Source organism: Salmo salar, chromosome ssa24 (genome assembly GCF_905237065.1).
Source record: "Salmo salar chromosome ssa24, Ssal_v3.1, whole genome shotgun sequence".
NCBI classification, from domain to species: domain Eukaryota; kingdom Metazoa; phylum Chordata; class Actinopteri; order Salmoniformes; family Salmonidae; genus Salmo; species Salmo salar.
Window position 1 is genome coordinate 5,056,680 of NC_059465.1, and position 15,064 is coordinate 5,071,743.

General features: G+C 42.0%; 1 protein-coding gene across 1 annotated transcript in view; it reads left to right on the plus strand.

The window, feature by feature from the left end:
• ipo11 (importin 11) overlaps positions 1-15,064 on the plus strand; it is a 252,986-nt gene that overhangs the window by 10,020 nt on the left and 227,902 nt on the right. Inside the window, exons 2-4 of the mRNA XM_014171158.2 lie at positions 7,395-7,534; positions 10,381-10,481; positions 12,877-12,949. Coding sequence (XP_014026633.1) covers positions 7,397-7,534; positions 10,381-10,481; positions 12,877-12,949 — 312 coding nt within the window. The 5' untranslated portion in view covers positions 7,395-7,396. The remainder of the gene's footprint in view (positions 1-7,394; positions 7,535-10,380; positions 10,482-12,876; positions 12,950-15,064) is intronic.

Here is a 15,064-nt window from a genome sequence, read left to right on the forward strand (position 1 = left end):
GCAGATTACCGATTGTTATGAAAACTTGAAATCGGCCCTAATTAATCAGTCATTCCGATTAATCGGTCGACCTCTAATCTGGGGAACCGTACCAATTTTTTTCAGTCTCCTGAAGGAGGAAAAGGCGTTGTTGTGCCCTCTTCACGACTTTTGTGGTGTGTTTCGACCATAGTAGTTTGTTGATGTGGACACCAAGGAACTTAACTGTTGACCCGCTCCACTACAGCCCCGTCGATGTGAATTGGGGCATGTTCGACCCTCCTTTTCCTGAAGTCGACGATCATCTCCTTTGTCTTGCACATGTTGAGGGAGAGGTTGTTGTCCCTGCACCACACTCCTATGGGTTGGTAATAATTTAGGCAGGTTGCCTTTGCTTTCTTGGGCAGGGACAATGGTGGTCTGCTTGAAACATGTAGGTGTTACAGACTTGGTCAGGGAGAGGTTGAAAATGTCAGTGTAGACACTTGCCAGTTTGTGTGGGTGTGTGTGTGTGTGTATACAGTACATTCGGAAAGTATTTCCGACCCCTTGACTTTTTTCACATTTTGTTTTATTCTAAAATGGATTAAATACAACATTTTCCACATGAATCTACACAACACCTCATAATGACAACCTAATTACGGCGAGCGTAAGGCCGGAATCTTATGGCTAACGGATGGGGCAAGAACACAGAAAAAGTAATTTTGCATGACATTTCAAAATGCTCAAATATAATGTGGGGAGTTGAGAAATTGCCTTATTTTGACTTGTCATATGCGCTGACTCAAAGACCAGTCTGCCAGTAGTGTCATTTTACTGTGAAGTACAAACAAAGAGAGAGACAGCTGAAGAGACAGGTCTGTGAAAATGTGTAGGACTCTTTGGTGTTGGGCTTGGCTGGGGTGTTGACATGGGTGTGGCAAATGGTGCGATCACCGACCTCCTGTTGGACGCGGTGACATTGTAGCTGTTTAAAGCTAATTCCCGGCAATTCTACACATTTTGCCATGGTTTATGCAATCCGAGTGACTCAAACATGCCCTATGCCATGATAAAAATACTCCTGAATGCAGATTTTATTTTAAATTCTCTGACTGTCTAGCTTTTATTGTATTTTTATTTCAAATAAACTCTTACTTAAATGTATAGGTCCATTTATCTTTTCTACATTATCTGGTTTTAGTCATTTAAGTTTGCACTGGATACGCTTTTCCATCATCTTTTTTTCTTCTCTAAAAATAAGTAAATATATGTGTTCTAATGTGTTCTTTTGGCAGTGAATTTAAATGCATTTTTCAGACCTAACTCATTGCTAACAAGCATGTTTCCTCTTCTACTTGTTTCCTCTCCTTGAATCCTTTCCTCACTTCCATCTGACTGAGTAGGAAGTGAGTGAAGGTTTGGAGAAGGAGTCGAGGAAAGGTTATTGAGATTCAGTTTGGGTTAGTTTAAAACGTGTTGCAATGTGATCTTTATCACTTATTTGTACTGAGTGAGTTTAGCGTCAATAACAATAGGCTCCTCTGTAGGCCTACACAACAGCATTCTCTCTTGTTTGGTATTTTGGATTCTAATTTCTTCATGCCTCTAGATGGCAGTCTAGCAAAGCTGATTTCCATACTGAATAGGCCTTCCCCTGCACACCTTGCGCTCTGATTTCTGTCTGTCTGTCACTGTTCTTGTAGCTTTATGGCACCACTGGTGGTGTACGAGTGGCTTTTATCCATTGCTGGAGATATGCAGTGTTGTGTATGAATTCCAAAGGGATGTGTTGATAAAACATGAGGGAGCATAGCTTTGTGTGTGTTTAAAAGTAAAAACATGTATGTACCAATTCCGGATTGCCCGTTTACATTATCATATATTTCACTGTCCTAGCCTACTTGATAGGCCTAAGTTTTTCAGCTTGTTTTTTGTCTTTTTAAAGATCCTGAAAAGTCATGCCGATTCCCATGTAAAATAGCTTTTTGAGTGACTAAATATCACCCATAATATTTTTCCCGGAGAAAAAGTTATTTGTCTCTCATATCTAACTACCAGGATGTTTGAAAAGACTGGCTGAGTGTGAAGGAATCTTGGCTGACAGCTGTTTGAAACGCCTATGTCAAGAAACTTGTGAAAGTAAAATCTTGTCAAGCAAATTTGGTGATACACAAACTCAAACAACATTGAAATTGCATCAGTTGTTAATTTTTTTTATATTAATCTCCCATTTGGCATGTCGTAAGTGTCTTTGCCATAGATGAATAGTGTAAACTTTTAATTATATTTGCTGACACCCTACAGTAACATTTTGGCACCAGTAGAGTTGCTATCTAGCTATATAAACCACGCCCTTCCGCAAACACACCTTCTCCAATGTTGGTTACAAGCCGGTACTTAAATTAGGTAAGCGACTATCATGTTACCATTTGGTGTATTAAAATGAGTTAGTGACGTCACCCTATCCCCTTAATAATCCCGCCTCCTGAATCCAAATGTTTGACATGGGCAAGGACCAGTAACTTTTTATGATCACACTTTATCAATGGTCATTTTTCATACTTTGGTCATTATACTTTGATCTGGTTTAATCGACATATCATCAAATTTCATGAAATACATGATTTAGACTTTTCATTGCCTTTAACTCCTCAAATGTATCTACTCTCATTAAATCTCAGCGATATCATTCCACCACAGCTTCTCATGTTTATTGGGTATTGTAAATAGCCATTCTGTGCCTGTTGATAGCTCTGTTAGCTGCCTTAAGGAACACGCTATTGTTAGCTCCACCTATGCTATTAATAGTTTTATATCAAGCTAATGTTTTGCTACATGTGTCCACAAGCGTTGGGGTATTGTCCATAGTAATCTTGTGCACATTTACCTTAATTCTACTATTAGCTCTGCAACTTTGAATCCAATCAGGAAGCCTATTGTGGTTATCTCATCCAGTTTGATTGACTCTTGTCACCATGGATACTCCTGCTGTTTTCAAGCCTCGCAGAGGGCTTGGACTGTTACATATAAATGTGCGAAGCCTGATGTCTAAACTGGACTTTCTGGATGGATGTCTGGGTGCATGACACTAGCCCAGAAGTTCTGGTTCTCTCTCAGACCTGGCTGAATAATTTGATTATGGATAAGGACGTTGCCATTGCGGACCAGAACATTTTCAGATGTGATGGGCAAAAAAAGGGGCTATTTATGTAAGACCTTCTTTTATGCCATAATGCTTTCTTACAAGTGTCCGTAAGCCAAAATAGTTATATTTATTGCTGTGGTCTACTGTGTAAGTGGAAATTCTCACCCCAGGCATTCCTTCATAATCTGTGTTATGCAGAGCTTTTTTATACTAGCTGTATTCCAGACACTGTTTTGCCACTTTCATTTTTCTCTTCCATTTTTACCTCTGGTTGATAAACATGCCCCTTTCAAGCGATTCAGAGTCAAGAAACGAACTAATCCATGGTACTGTCCTGTACTCTGACCGCCTCTTGATAAGAAATCAAGTCTGGGCCAAGGCTAGACTAACTGGCTCATTAGCTATTTAGGCAATTGAGAAATACACTACTTGACAAAAAGTATGTGGACACCTGCTCGTCGAACGTCTCATTGTAAAATTATGGGCATTAATATGGAGTTGGTCCCCTCTTTGCTGCTATAAAAGCCTCCACTCTTCTCTGAAGGCTTTCCACTAGATGTTGGGACATTGCTGCGGGGATTTGCTTCCATTCAACCGCAAGAGCATTAGTGAGGTCGGGCACTGATGTTTGGTAATTGGGCCTGGCTTGCAGTCGACGTTCCAATTCATCCCGATGGACTTGAGGTCAGGACTCGGTGCAGGCCAGTCAAGTTCTTTTACACCAATCTCGACAAACCATTTCTGTATGGACCTTGCTTTGTGCACGAGCATTGTCATGCTGAAACAGGAAAGGGCCTTCCCCAAACTGTTGCCACTAATTTGGAAGCACAGAATTATCTACAGTATACTGAACAAAAATATAAACGCAACATGCAACAATTTAGATGATTTTACTGAGTTACAGTTCATATAAGGAAATCAGTTAAATAAATAAATTAGGCCCCAATCTATGGATTTCCCATGACTGGGCAGGGGCGCAGCCATGGGTGGGCCTGGGAGGGCATAGGCACACCCACTGGGGAGCCATGCCCAGCCAATCAGAATGAGTTTTTCCCCACAGACAGAAATACTCATCACCTCCCCCCTCAGACGATCCTGCGGGTGAAGAAGCCATATGTGGAGGTTTTGGTCTGGCGTGGTTACATGTGGTCTGCGGTTGTGAGGCCAGTTGGACGTACTGCCAAATTCTTTAAAATGACGTTGGAGGTGGCTTATGGTAGAGAAATTCTTCAATTCCCCATTCAACAGCTCTGGTGGACATTCCTGCAGTTGGCATGCTAATTGTACTTTCTTGAGACATCTGTCGCATTGTGTTGTTTGACAAAACTGCACATTTTAGTGGCCTTTTATTGTCCCCGCACATGGTGCACCTGTGTAATAGTCATGCTGTTTAATCAGCTGCTTGATATGCCACACCTGTCAGGTGAATGGATTATCTTGACAAAGGAGAAATGCTCATTAACAGGGATGTAAATAAATTTGTCCACAGAATTTGAGAAAAAAAGGTTTTTGTGCATATCGAAAACTTATGCAATTTATTTCTGTTCATGAAACATAGGACCAACACTTTACATGTGGCGTTTATATTTTTGTTCAGTATAGAATGTCATTGTATGCTGTAGCATAAGATTTCCCTTCCCTGGAACTCAGGTGGCCTTTCCTGAACCATGAAAAACAGCCCCAGACCATTATTCCTCCTCCACCAAACTTTACAGTTGGTACTATACGTTGGGGAAGGTAGCGTTCTCCTGGCATTGAAACCCCAGATTCATCTGTCGGACTGCCAGATGGTGAAGCGTGATTCATCACTCCAGAGAATGCGTTTCCATGACTCCAGAGTCTAATGGCGGCGAGCTTTACACCACTCCAGCTGACGTTTCGCATTGCTTATGGTGATCTTAGGCTTGTGTGCGGCTGCTGGGCCATGGAAACCCATTTCATGAGGCTCCCAACGAACAGTTCTTGTGCTGACGTTGCTTCGAGGCAGTTTGGTATGCAGTAGTGAGTGTTGCAACTGAGGACAGATGATTTTTAAGTGCTATGCGCTTCAGTAATTGGCGATCTCGTTCTGTGAACTTGTGTGGCTTACCACTTCGCGGCTGAGCCGTTTTTGCTCCTAGACGTTTCCACTTCACAATAACAACACTTAAAGTTGACCGGGTCAGCTCTTGCAGGGCAGAAATTTGACGAACTGACTTGTTGGAAAGGTGGCACCCTATGATGGTGCCACGTTGCAAGTCACTGAGCTCTTCAATAAGGCTATTCCACTGCCAATGTTTGTGTATGGAAATTGCATGGTTGTGCTCAATTTTATACACCTGTCAGCAATGGGTGTGGCTGAAATGGCCAAGTCCACTAATTTGAAGGGGTGTCCACATACTTTTGTATATATGGTGTATGTGCACTGCCTCAGTTAAACAGGCCAAATCAAATGACTTCCTTAGCGCTATGGCAGACTGTAAGTGATCCCTCTATATTTTGGAAAACTGTTCATTCACCAAAGCCGGGTAATTCTACTTTCCGGCCTAAGTAAGTAGTTTTAGACTATCAATACTGAAAAAGTTACTATTTCTGATGCTTTTAATTAGCATTTTATCTGAGCTGGTTTCCTATTTAAAATAAATTGTATTCTTACTGGTCTTGACCAGTTAATTGACTGTTCTTCCCACATACAGCTTCCAGTTGCCTCGATGAATGATCAGTCACCCTCACATGACTTGGGAAGTGGTAGTCTTTTTGGCAACTCACAGAAACAGAAGTTCTTGCTGCCTTACTTGCTATTGACATCAAGAAGTCATTAGGGGCTGACAATTTGGACCCGTCTGTGCTTAATATGCAGCGCCCGTCATTGCTGGCTCAGTAACTATTTTTTATTTTTTTACTTTAGTATCAGGACATTTTCAAAAAGCGTGGAAAGCAGCTTTTGTGCTACAATTTTATAAGGGCGGGATAGTAGTGATCTCGTTAGTTTTCGGCCCATTTCCAGGCTCCTTTGTCTTGCAAAAATACTAGAATCATTGGTCCATAAACAGCTACGTTATTTTCTATCTGTAAATGGTATTCTTAATGTTAATCAATCGGATATATTTTTGTTACTGCATTACCAATATTATTTATATAGATTGTAGTTCCCATAACCCAGATTTAAATGAATTTGTAATGACTAGTTTGAATGGTACACAAATTGAGTTCCTTCCATCTTACAAATATCTTGGTATCTGGCTTGAAGGAAATTGTCCACGCCATTTTCATGTCTATTTTAGATTATGGGGATATTATCTATATGCATGTAGCAGCATCTACACTTAAACCACTAGATGCTGTTTTCCATTGTGCCTTTAGGTTTATTACTTGTTATAGAACGCACCATTGTGTTTTGAATCAAAAAGTGCGTTGGGCCTCTATGTAACGAGAGAAACATCCTATGTGTCTGTCATCATGAATTGAATTTAGACTTACAAATGATCAAACCTGGTTTCAGGCTTACATAACACTGGAGGCCCATTCAGTCTCCACACGGTTGGGTAAAGCAGCTTTTAGTTTTTTGAAATGAACATTTATTTATTTTTACTTCCCTGTCTCCCTAAAAACAACCAAATCTGCTGGGATGTAGACGTTATCAAGTGGGTAGTAAAATAACACTACATGAAACATTCAAAGCTATTTCAGTCAATGCTGAGAAATAATTGAAAGTCATGCCGTACAGACAGAGCTGTATAGCCTATTTCTTCAGGGAGTATCATTGTTAGTTCTTCTGGGTATCATTGGAAATAGATTGACTCGGGTCTCCCTTTTTTGAAATTTACAAGTCAGGCAGTTTCGACTGTAGGATAGAATGATTTCCGTCAAAGTTGCAGAGGGTGCTGCCTGCATGAGGACCAGGTGTGTTGCTCTGCTGTGTCAAGGCTGTGCCTGCCTGCGTCATTGGGACTACCATTCTAGCCTCTGAGTGATTTTACTTACATTGTGATCTGTTATAGAGCGAGAGAGGACCGTGATGATGAAAGGAGGGGAGGGATGGTGGGATGAAGAGGCATGTAAAGACCTCTTTGGTTTGTCTATTTGTGCAGACATAATGTCTGCCTTGTGCCTTCTACTGAAGTTTAATCATTTCCATATTCCTACAGTAAAAATGTTATGGGAAGGTGGTGCTGAACCCTTCTCACTCTTTCTGTCTCTCTCTCTGTCTCTATCCCCTCTCCCTTTCATTCTCCTCTCCCCCTTCTGTTCCACCCCGGTCCTCTCTCTCTCTCTCTCTCGCTCTCTAACCCCCGGGTGTCTCCAGGTATGGATATGGAGAGTGCCAGCTCGGTGGTCCTACAGGCCCTGACCCAGGCCACCAGTCAGGATACTGCTCTACTGAAGCCTGCTGAGGAGCAGCTACGACAGTGGGAGACACAACCTGGCTTCTACTCTGTACTGCTGGTATGTCTAACACACACGCACACACAGGCAAACACACACACACACGCGCGCACACAAGCAAACACAGGCACCAACGTCTGTACTGGAGCTTACCACATATCATCCATTGATTTGTGCAAAGTTTTGAGTTCCTCAAGTTAAGGTTGTTCCCCTAATTATTACACGATAGATAGGATATGGGTTAGAAAGTTTTGGGTCAATTTATGCAGACATTTTAAAAAAGGTAGGCCTTCTGTGAGCCCAAAATGCTTCTCTTGTGGTTTTGGATCATCTTGATATATGCAAAGCTGTGGTGATGTGATACTATATGTAACTGGGTTCTCAAATGTTAGAGAAGACTGGATATCAATAATAACAACTGCAGCGGCGATCAGCTTGTGTGGTTTCCATAAAGAATATCTGTGGGCAGTTTTGCCCTGATTACAATCACTACTAACAAATCACCCCACCCTCACTACAATAATAAAATAAAAGTTTTAAAAAATGAACAGGAATGGTAGAGATAGTGACAGAGAAATAGATGTGGTGCTCAGCTGTACACTAACCTTGACTGTCATTATCCCATTGTCACATTGCATTAGTCCCTGTCACAAATGATAGACCATTAGGTTACACACAATGCCCCAGTCTAGCCCAGGTTGATGTGTCACTGTGCTGCTGTTAGAGCCATGGGGTAAACCATAGTAGCAGGATACTGTGTGTGTGTGTGTGTGTGAGAGAGAGATACTCCATAGGGGCTGTAAAGGAATCTAATCTGTCCCATCCTCCTCACCATCTCTTCTCATTCAGGATGGTCTTTGTTGATCTCTATCCATCAGCTATCCAAAACCTTGTTACAGTAGGTGGTTGTTAGCCACAACTAGGGTTGCAAAGCCAACGGTAATTTACCAAGATTTCCATAATCTTCAGTAATTTTTCTAAACAACAGAAAATCGATGGCAATCTGTTTTAATGTGTTCTCCCGAGTGGCGCAGCGGTGTAAGGCACTGCATCTAGTCTTCCCTGTGGCTCAGTTGGTAGAGCATGGTGTGTGCAACGCCAGGGTTGTGGGTTCGATTCCCACGGGGGCCAGTACAAAAAACCCAAAAACAAATAAAAAATGCATGAAATGTATGCATTCACTACTGTAAGTCGCTCTGGATAAGAGTGTCTACTAAATGACTTAAATGTTAAAATCTCAGTGCTAGAGGTGTCACTACAGACCCTGGTTCGATTCCAAGCTCTATTACAACCGGCCGTTATTGGGAGTCCTGTGGGGCGGTGCACAATTGGCCCAGCGTCGTTAGGGTTTGGCCGGGGTAGGCCGTGATTGTAAATATGAATTTGTTCTTAACTGACTTATCTAGTTAAATAAAGGTTAAATTAAAAAATAAAAACGTTAGTAATTTATACTTGAATAACAATTTTTTCTTTTCATATACATTTTACAGTGCATTGGGAAAGTATTCAGACCTCTTGACTTTTTCCAGATTTTGTTACATTACAGCCTTATTCTAAAATTGATTAAATTGTTTTTTCCCCTCATCAATCTACATACAATACCCCATAATGACAAAGAAAAACAGGTTTTTAGACATTTTTTGGTTTTTATTTTGTTTTATAAATTTGCTATCACATTTGCATAAGTATTCAGACCCTTTACTCAGTACTTTGTCGAATCACCTTTGGCAGAGATTACAGCCTTCTTTCCGAATGCACTATATCTTTGTCCATATTGTGCATGACCTTCTTGTAGATAGACCATATGGTTAAAGAGAAAATAGCCTAATTAATTTTAAAAGCATCTAATCAATCAAGGCATTCTTTTCAATGAACTCTTCCAACTTGACTTTTTTCACAAAAATGACAATGACAAAACATTGACAGCGAATACATATTGACATAGTTAAAAAAATAAAAATAAAAAACAAAACAGTAAAAAAACATTTTGTATTCACTAAGTTTATGGTTTATATTTAGGTTCATGTTTTTTACAGCTTTCTATTTATTTTAAAATCATCATATTTCATATATTTTACATGTGATGAGGCCACAAAGAGGGCCAGAGATTATTACAGACACCTGTGATAGTCTGAAGTACCCTAAGGGGCCACTGGATTTCTTGTGATAGATTACGTAAATTCCTTGAAAGATGCCAAAATTCTGGTAGTTTATTGGTACACTTTTGAAAGTTTCCAGTAATATACCCTCCCTTTGCAACCCTAGCCACATCAGCCACCCAACTGAGGCTGCACTGCCAGGCTCTGCTTTTTCTACCCACACAACAACACCGTTTGAATCAGCTCTGAGCCTAGAACTCTCTGCTGTATTCAGACAGTCAGGACTGAGTTAATAACAGAGAACATTGTTGTACTCTGCCCCCACTCACCCCTGTGGTTCGCTACTCAACGCAGCTTCACCCTTCAGTTCTCCTGCTGAGAGAAGTGTGTGTACAGTGGAGTGTGGCAGCACTCTGCTGTGATTGTCTCAGTCTGGCGCCAGGTGCGTACTCAAGACTGCGAGCTCCCAGCATGCCCCTCTCATGCACCCCCACCTCCCCCGAACTCACCTCGGGTGCTGGGACATCTTTTTTTAATGAGCCCAAAGTTTGGGTTCTCTCTCTGTCACTCAAAAAATCCTTGTAGGACAGCTAAGATAAGCAGCCAGTCAGTGTGGCTTTATTAAGAGGTCCAATTCCAAACCAGCCCCTAATCCAAGAATCCAAGAATGTAAGCACTTTGTGACTCCTTGGATAGCTGTGAAATTCCACCTGCAGCCAAGGACATTATCACAGTGATTTTAAATAATATTGATTCCTCCCACCTACTAAGTTATTTAAACGCTGCCCTGTGTTTTCTGTCCTCTAGAATATCTTCAACAACCACATGTTGGATGTTAACGTCCGATGGCTTGCCGTGCTCTACTTCAAAAATGGCATCGACAGGTACTGGAGGAGAGTCGCGCCAAAGTAAGCCTCCTCTCTTTTACCTCCCTCTCTTCTTCTCTTACTTCTTTCCGCTCTTTTCACCTTCCTTGTGGTTCTGTCCCGTCTTCTCTCTCACCTCGCCATTTTACGATTCAAAAAACATCTTCCCACACCCGTTACCTCTCCCATCATCATGTTTCAGTATTAATGGCAAGTTCTGCAAATTGATTGGGCTCAGCTGTGTGTGTTTTGTGAGCTCACATTGCCATTCATTGGTGCCATTCTCTTAAGTCCATCTAGTGCAGGCCATACTGATTGTATTGTACAGACACAACCTATGGGATGGTATTCTCCATTCACACCTATGGGATTGTATTCTCCATTCACACCTATGGGATGGTATTCTCCATTCACACCTATGGGATTGTATTCTCCATTCACACCTATGGGATGGTATTCTCCATTCACACCTATGGGATTGTATTCTCCATTCACACCTATGGGATTGTATTCTCCATTCACACCTATGGGATGGTATTCTCCATTCACACCTATGGGATTGCTGACTAGCTTAATGTTTCAAGTTCACCTACAGGTCCACAGAACAAAGACTGTTGTTAACCACCTCACCTCAAAGACGATCAGTTCTGCCTATGCAATCTCCAGCCGTTATTTTATTTTTTACCTCTCACCCTTGTGCTCTCCTTCCAAAGTACCCCCTTCTTTTCTTTTGTAGGTGTGGGTAGTTCATTGTCATTTGTCGAAGAGAGCTGTCACCTCTGCTTGCTGTGGAAGGTGCAATGAACTCCTGGCCATTGCTTTGCGCTTAATGCACCCAGTGCCTACAGAAGTTGCCCAATTTACTGGGGGAAACGATCTGCTGGCTTGTCGCACAAACTTCTACCGGGGTTAGGATCTCTGCTACTTTGTATGGGATGGGGAAACTTCCCTCTTTCTTTGTCCCTCTTCCCTTCTTCACATTACACTTCACTTAATCCCCTCTTCTGTTTCTCTTCCACAAGGATGAGACTCAATCAAGCCCTCCCTCTCTTCCTTTCCCTCTTCCCCTCTCTCCTGATTTAATTCCTATTTTCTCATCCACTGCTGCCACCTCCCCTTCCTCACTCTTCTTAACATTCTTACCTCTCCATGATTCCCTCCCCTCTCCCCTCTCTCGCTCTCCTGCTTCCTCTAACAATAGAAGCGCTGGGCCTCGAGGGACCTCCTTCATTCTAATGAGCAGTCATTCTGACTGCAATATTCCAAACGTGTAATGAATCCATTTCATATATGCTATTGAAAAGATTATAAATTGGTGTTTTATGAAGGCCATTGGTAAATTTAGAATACCATTTTTATTTCAAATAACACAATAGCATTTTCATTACTTTGTTACTGTAGGCTATATGTAAAAACCCAAAAACACATTCTGTGGACTGATATAGGGTACATACCATTTTTTGAGATTATAATTAGAACAGATCAATACAATAGAATGGCCCGCCCTGTTCTTCATTCACAATTGGTGATTATATAATTATGCATAGTTCGCTTCCCGTCACTCAACTCACCCATTCACCCCCTTTCTCCCCATCATACCTTACTTAATTTATTTAATCTGTTATGTGTGAAATTAGTTTCAGTTTAGGTTCAGTTTCGAGTTAATTATCAAGGTGAGCACTGCACTTTCAACTGTGGAGAGAAGTAGGGGAAACCATTCAAAAAATGACATGCCCTCCTTAAACTGGTTAAAACTCCAGTTTTGTTTGTGATATTTAAGATTCGAACAACGACAGGGTTATATAGACTTATTTAGGAAAAGTCAAGAATGGAGGGTGGCATGACTTTAAAAATGTTTAATTTATGAGCAGTCAAAATGACTGCTTTAGCAGTTCTAGTGTTAGCCCGGGCCAGTGTATACAATAGCTTCATACAGGGCCAGAGCTATCCCTCACTGCTGCTCTCTGTCATCTTCATGTCGTATCAGCCCTCTATATTAAAGCCTGCGCTGTGGCGCTTCCTCGCTAGCTCTCTCCCTGGGGAAATTGGATTCAAAGCAGAAGGCGTCTCTCACAGGATATCAGCTGGGTGCTGTGTCAGGCAGTTGATAATGCCATGGCTTTCCTTTCCCTCTCAAATGGAAGGGTGTGGAAATGTAATAATACTATGGTCATTCTCGCTGACCGCCTCACTAAAGAAGCAGATGGTGATATTTGACAAGAATTGCACACGGTCAATGAGCCTCCCCCTCCTTTCCTCTAGCATATTGAGGCCTCAAACAATTCAATCAGTGGAGAGCGTTTATGATAACACGTTTGAAGCAGTCAACTAATTCAAAATGCATATTGAGTATTGAAAAGATGTTTGCGTTGATGTTTGGCATTATTTTATAACGTTATTGTAACCTAGTTCTGTGTGTGTGTGTCCGTCCGTCCAGTGCTCTGTCAGAAGAGGAGAAGACGTCGCTGCGAGCTGGCCTGATCACCAACTTCAATGAGCCCGTCAACCAGGTCAGTCGTTTTTTGCGTGAGCTGTCAACCAATGACTCGTCCCTTTCGGAGCATCATTTCATCGACCGCCATCACTAAGTAGAACACTCCCAAACAGCTTTCCAGTATGTCCATTTGGCTCTGTCTTGGAGAAGTGGCCATACTTCTACAGGGACCCCTACCTAGGGATACCTCTCTACTGGTAGCAGTGGCTGTCTGTGTCCAAATGGAGAGCATTTCAGCCATTCTAGTCCCTTGTGTCTCACCTGTCTCTTCCTCTCTCTGTCACCCCTCTGGAAAGGAGGTCGACTCCGTCAGCAATCTGCCGTGATCCAATGATGTGTGTGTGTGGTCTAGAGTTAATCTCCCCCCTAAGGCTTCATTACCTTATGTCACATCACCACCAAACTGCCTCAGAGAGAGAAAGCGAGTGTGCTGCATGCACAAGCAAAAATCCAAAATGAAGAGAACACTCAGCTTGCCATAATGCATCCTGATCAATGTCCCTGTTCTCCCTCTGCTATGACTGTAATGCAGATAAGTGAGTTTTGCCCAATCACACCAATTATCTTCACATACAAATATGATTCAGCTTTATTGCCATCTGTGCAGTCAGTGCAGTGACACTTCTTACAGAAGCTTATTGGCCCATCTTCAGTCTCTAGCAAGATATCAAATGTTATTTCTCACATGCTTCGTAAACAACAGATGAAATGCTTCCTTACGGGCCCTTCCCAACAACGCAGAGAGAAATTAAATAGAGAAATAACAGGAAAGTAATAATAAAAGCAATAATGAATATGATAACTTTGCTATATACAGTGCCTTGAAAAGTATTCAGACCCCTTGACTTTTTCCACGTTTTGTTACGTTACAGCCTAATTCTAAAATGGATGAAATAAATAAAAAATCCTCAGCAATCTAAACACAATACCCCATAATGACAGTGAAAACAGTTATTTTTTTTTCTTTTCCCAAATGTAAATAAAAACATTATTTACATAAATATTCAGACCCTTTGCTGTTAATACAAATTGAGCTCAGGTGCATTCTGTTTCCATTGATCATCCTTGAGATGTTTCTACAACTTGATTGGAGTCCACCTGTGGTAAATTCAGTTGAATGTACGTGATTTGGAAATGCACACACCTGTCCTATATAAGGTCCAAAAGTTTACAGGGGATGTTTGAGCAAAAAAAGTAATGAGGTCAAAGTAATTGTCTGTCGAGCTCAGAGATAGGATTGTGTTGAGGCACAGATCTGGGGAAGGGTGCCAAAAAATGTCTGTAGCATTGAAGGTCCCCAAGAACACAGTGGCCTCTGTCGTTCTTAAATGGAAGAAGTTTGGAACCACCAAGACTCTTCCTAAAGCTTGCCAAACTGAGCAAATGGGGGAGAAGGGCATTGGTCGTGGAGGTGACCAAGGACCTGATCCTCTCTCTAACAGAACTCCAGAGCTCCTCTGTGGACATGGTTGTTCTTCTGAAAGATTCTCCCATCTCTGCAGCACTCCACCAAATCAGGCCTTTATGGTAGAGTGGCCAGACGGAAGCCACTCCTCAGTAAAAGGCACTTGACAGCCCGCTTGGAGTTTGCCAAAAGGCACCTAAAGGACTCTGACCATAAGAAACAAGATTCTCTGGTCTGATCAAACAAAGATTGAACTCTTTGTCCTGAATGGCAAGTGTCACGTCTGGAGCAAACCTGGCACAATCCCTACGGTGAAGCATGGTGGTGGCAGCATCATGCTGTGGGGATGTTTTTCAGTTGCAGGGACTGGGAGACTAGTCAGGATCGAGCAAAGTACAGAGAGACCCTAGATGAAAACCTGCTCCAGAGCGCTCAGACCTGAAAATAGCTGTGCAGCAATGCTCCCTATCCAACATGACAGAGCTTGAGAGGATCTGCAGAGAGGAGGCAGCTGTTAGGTAGTCCCACTTAACACGGTCAAAAGCTTTTTCCTCATTGAGCGAGACCACCACCTCCAGGTCCCCCGACGCTGGGGATTATAGTATATTCAAATGCCTATTTCTCACAAAGCCAGTCTGGTCAGAGTGTATTACTTGGTGCAGCGAGCCTTCCATACGGATGGCTAAAGCTTGGCTAGGATTTTGTAATCACAGTTTAAAAGCGGGA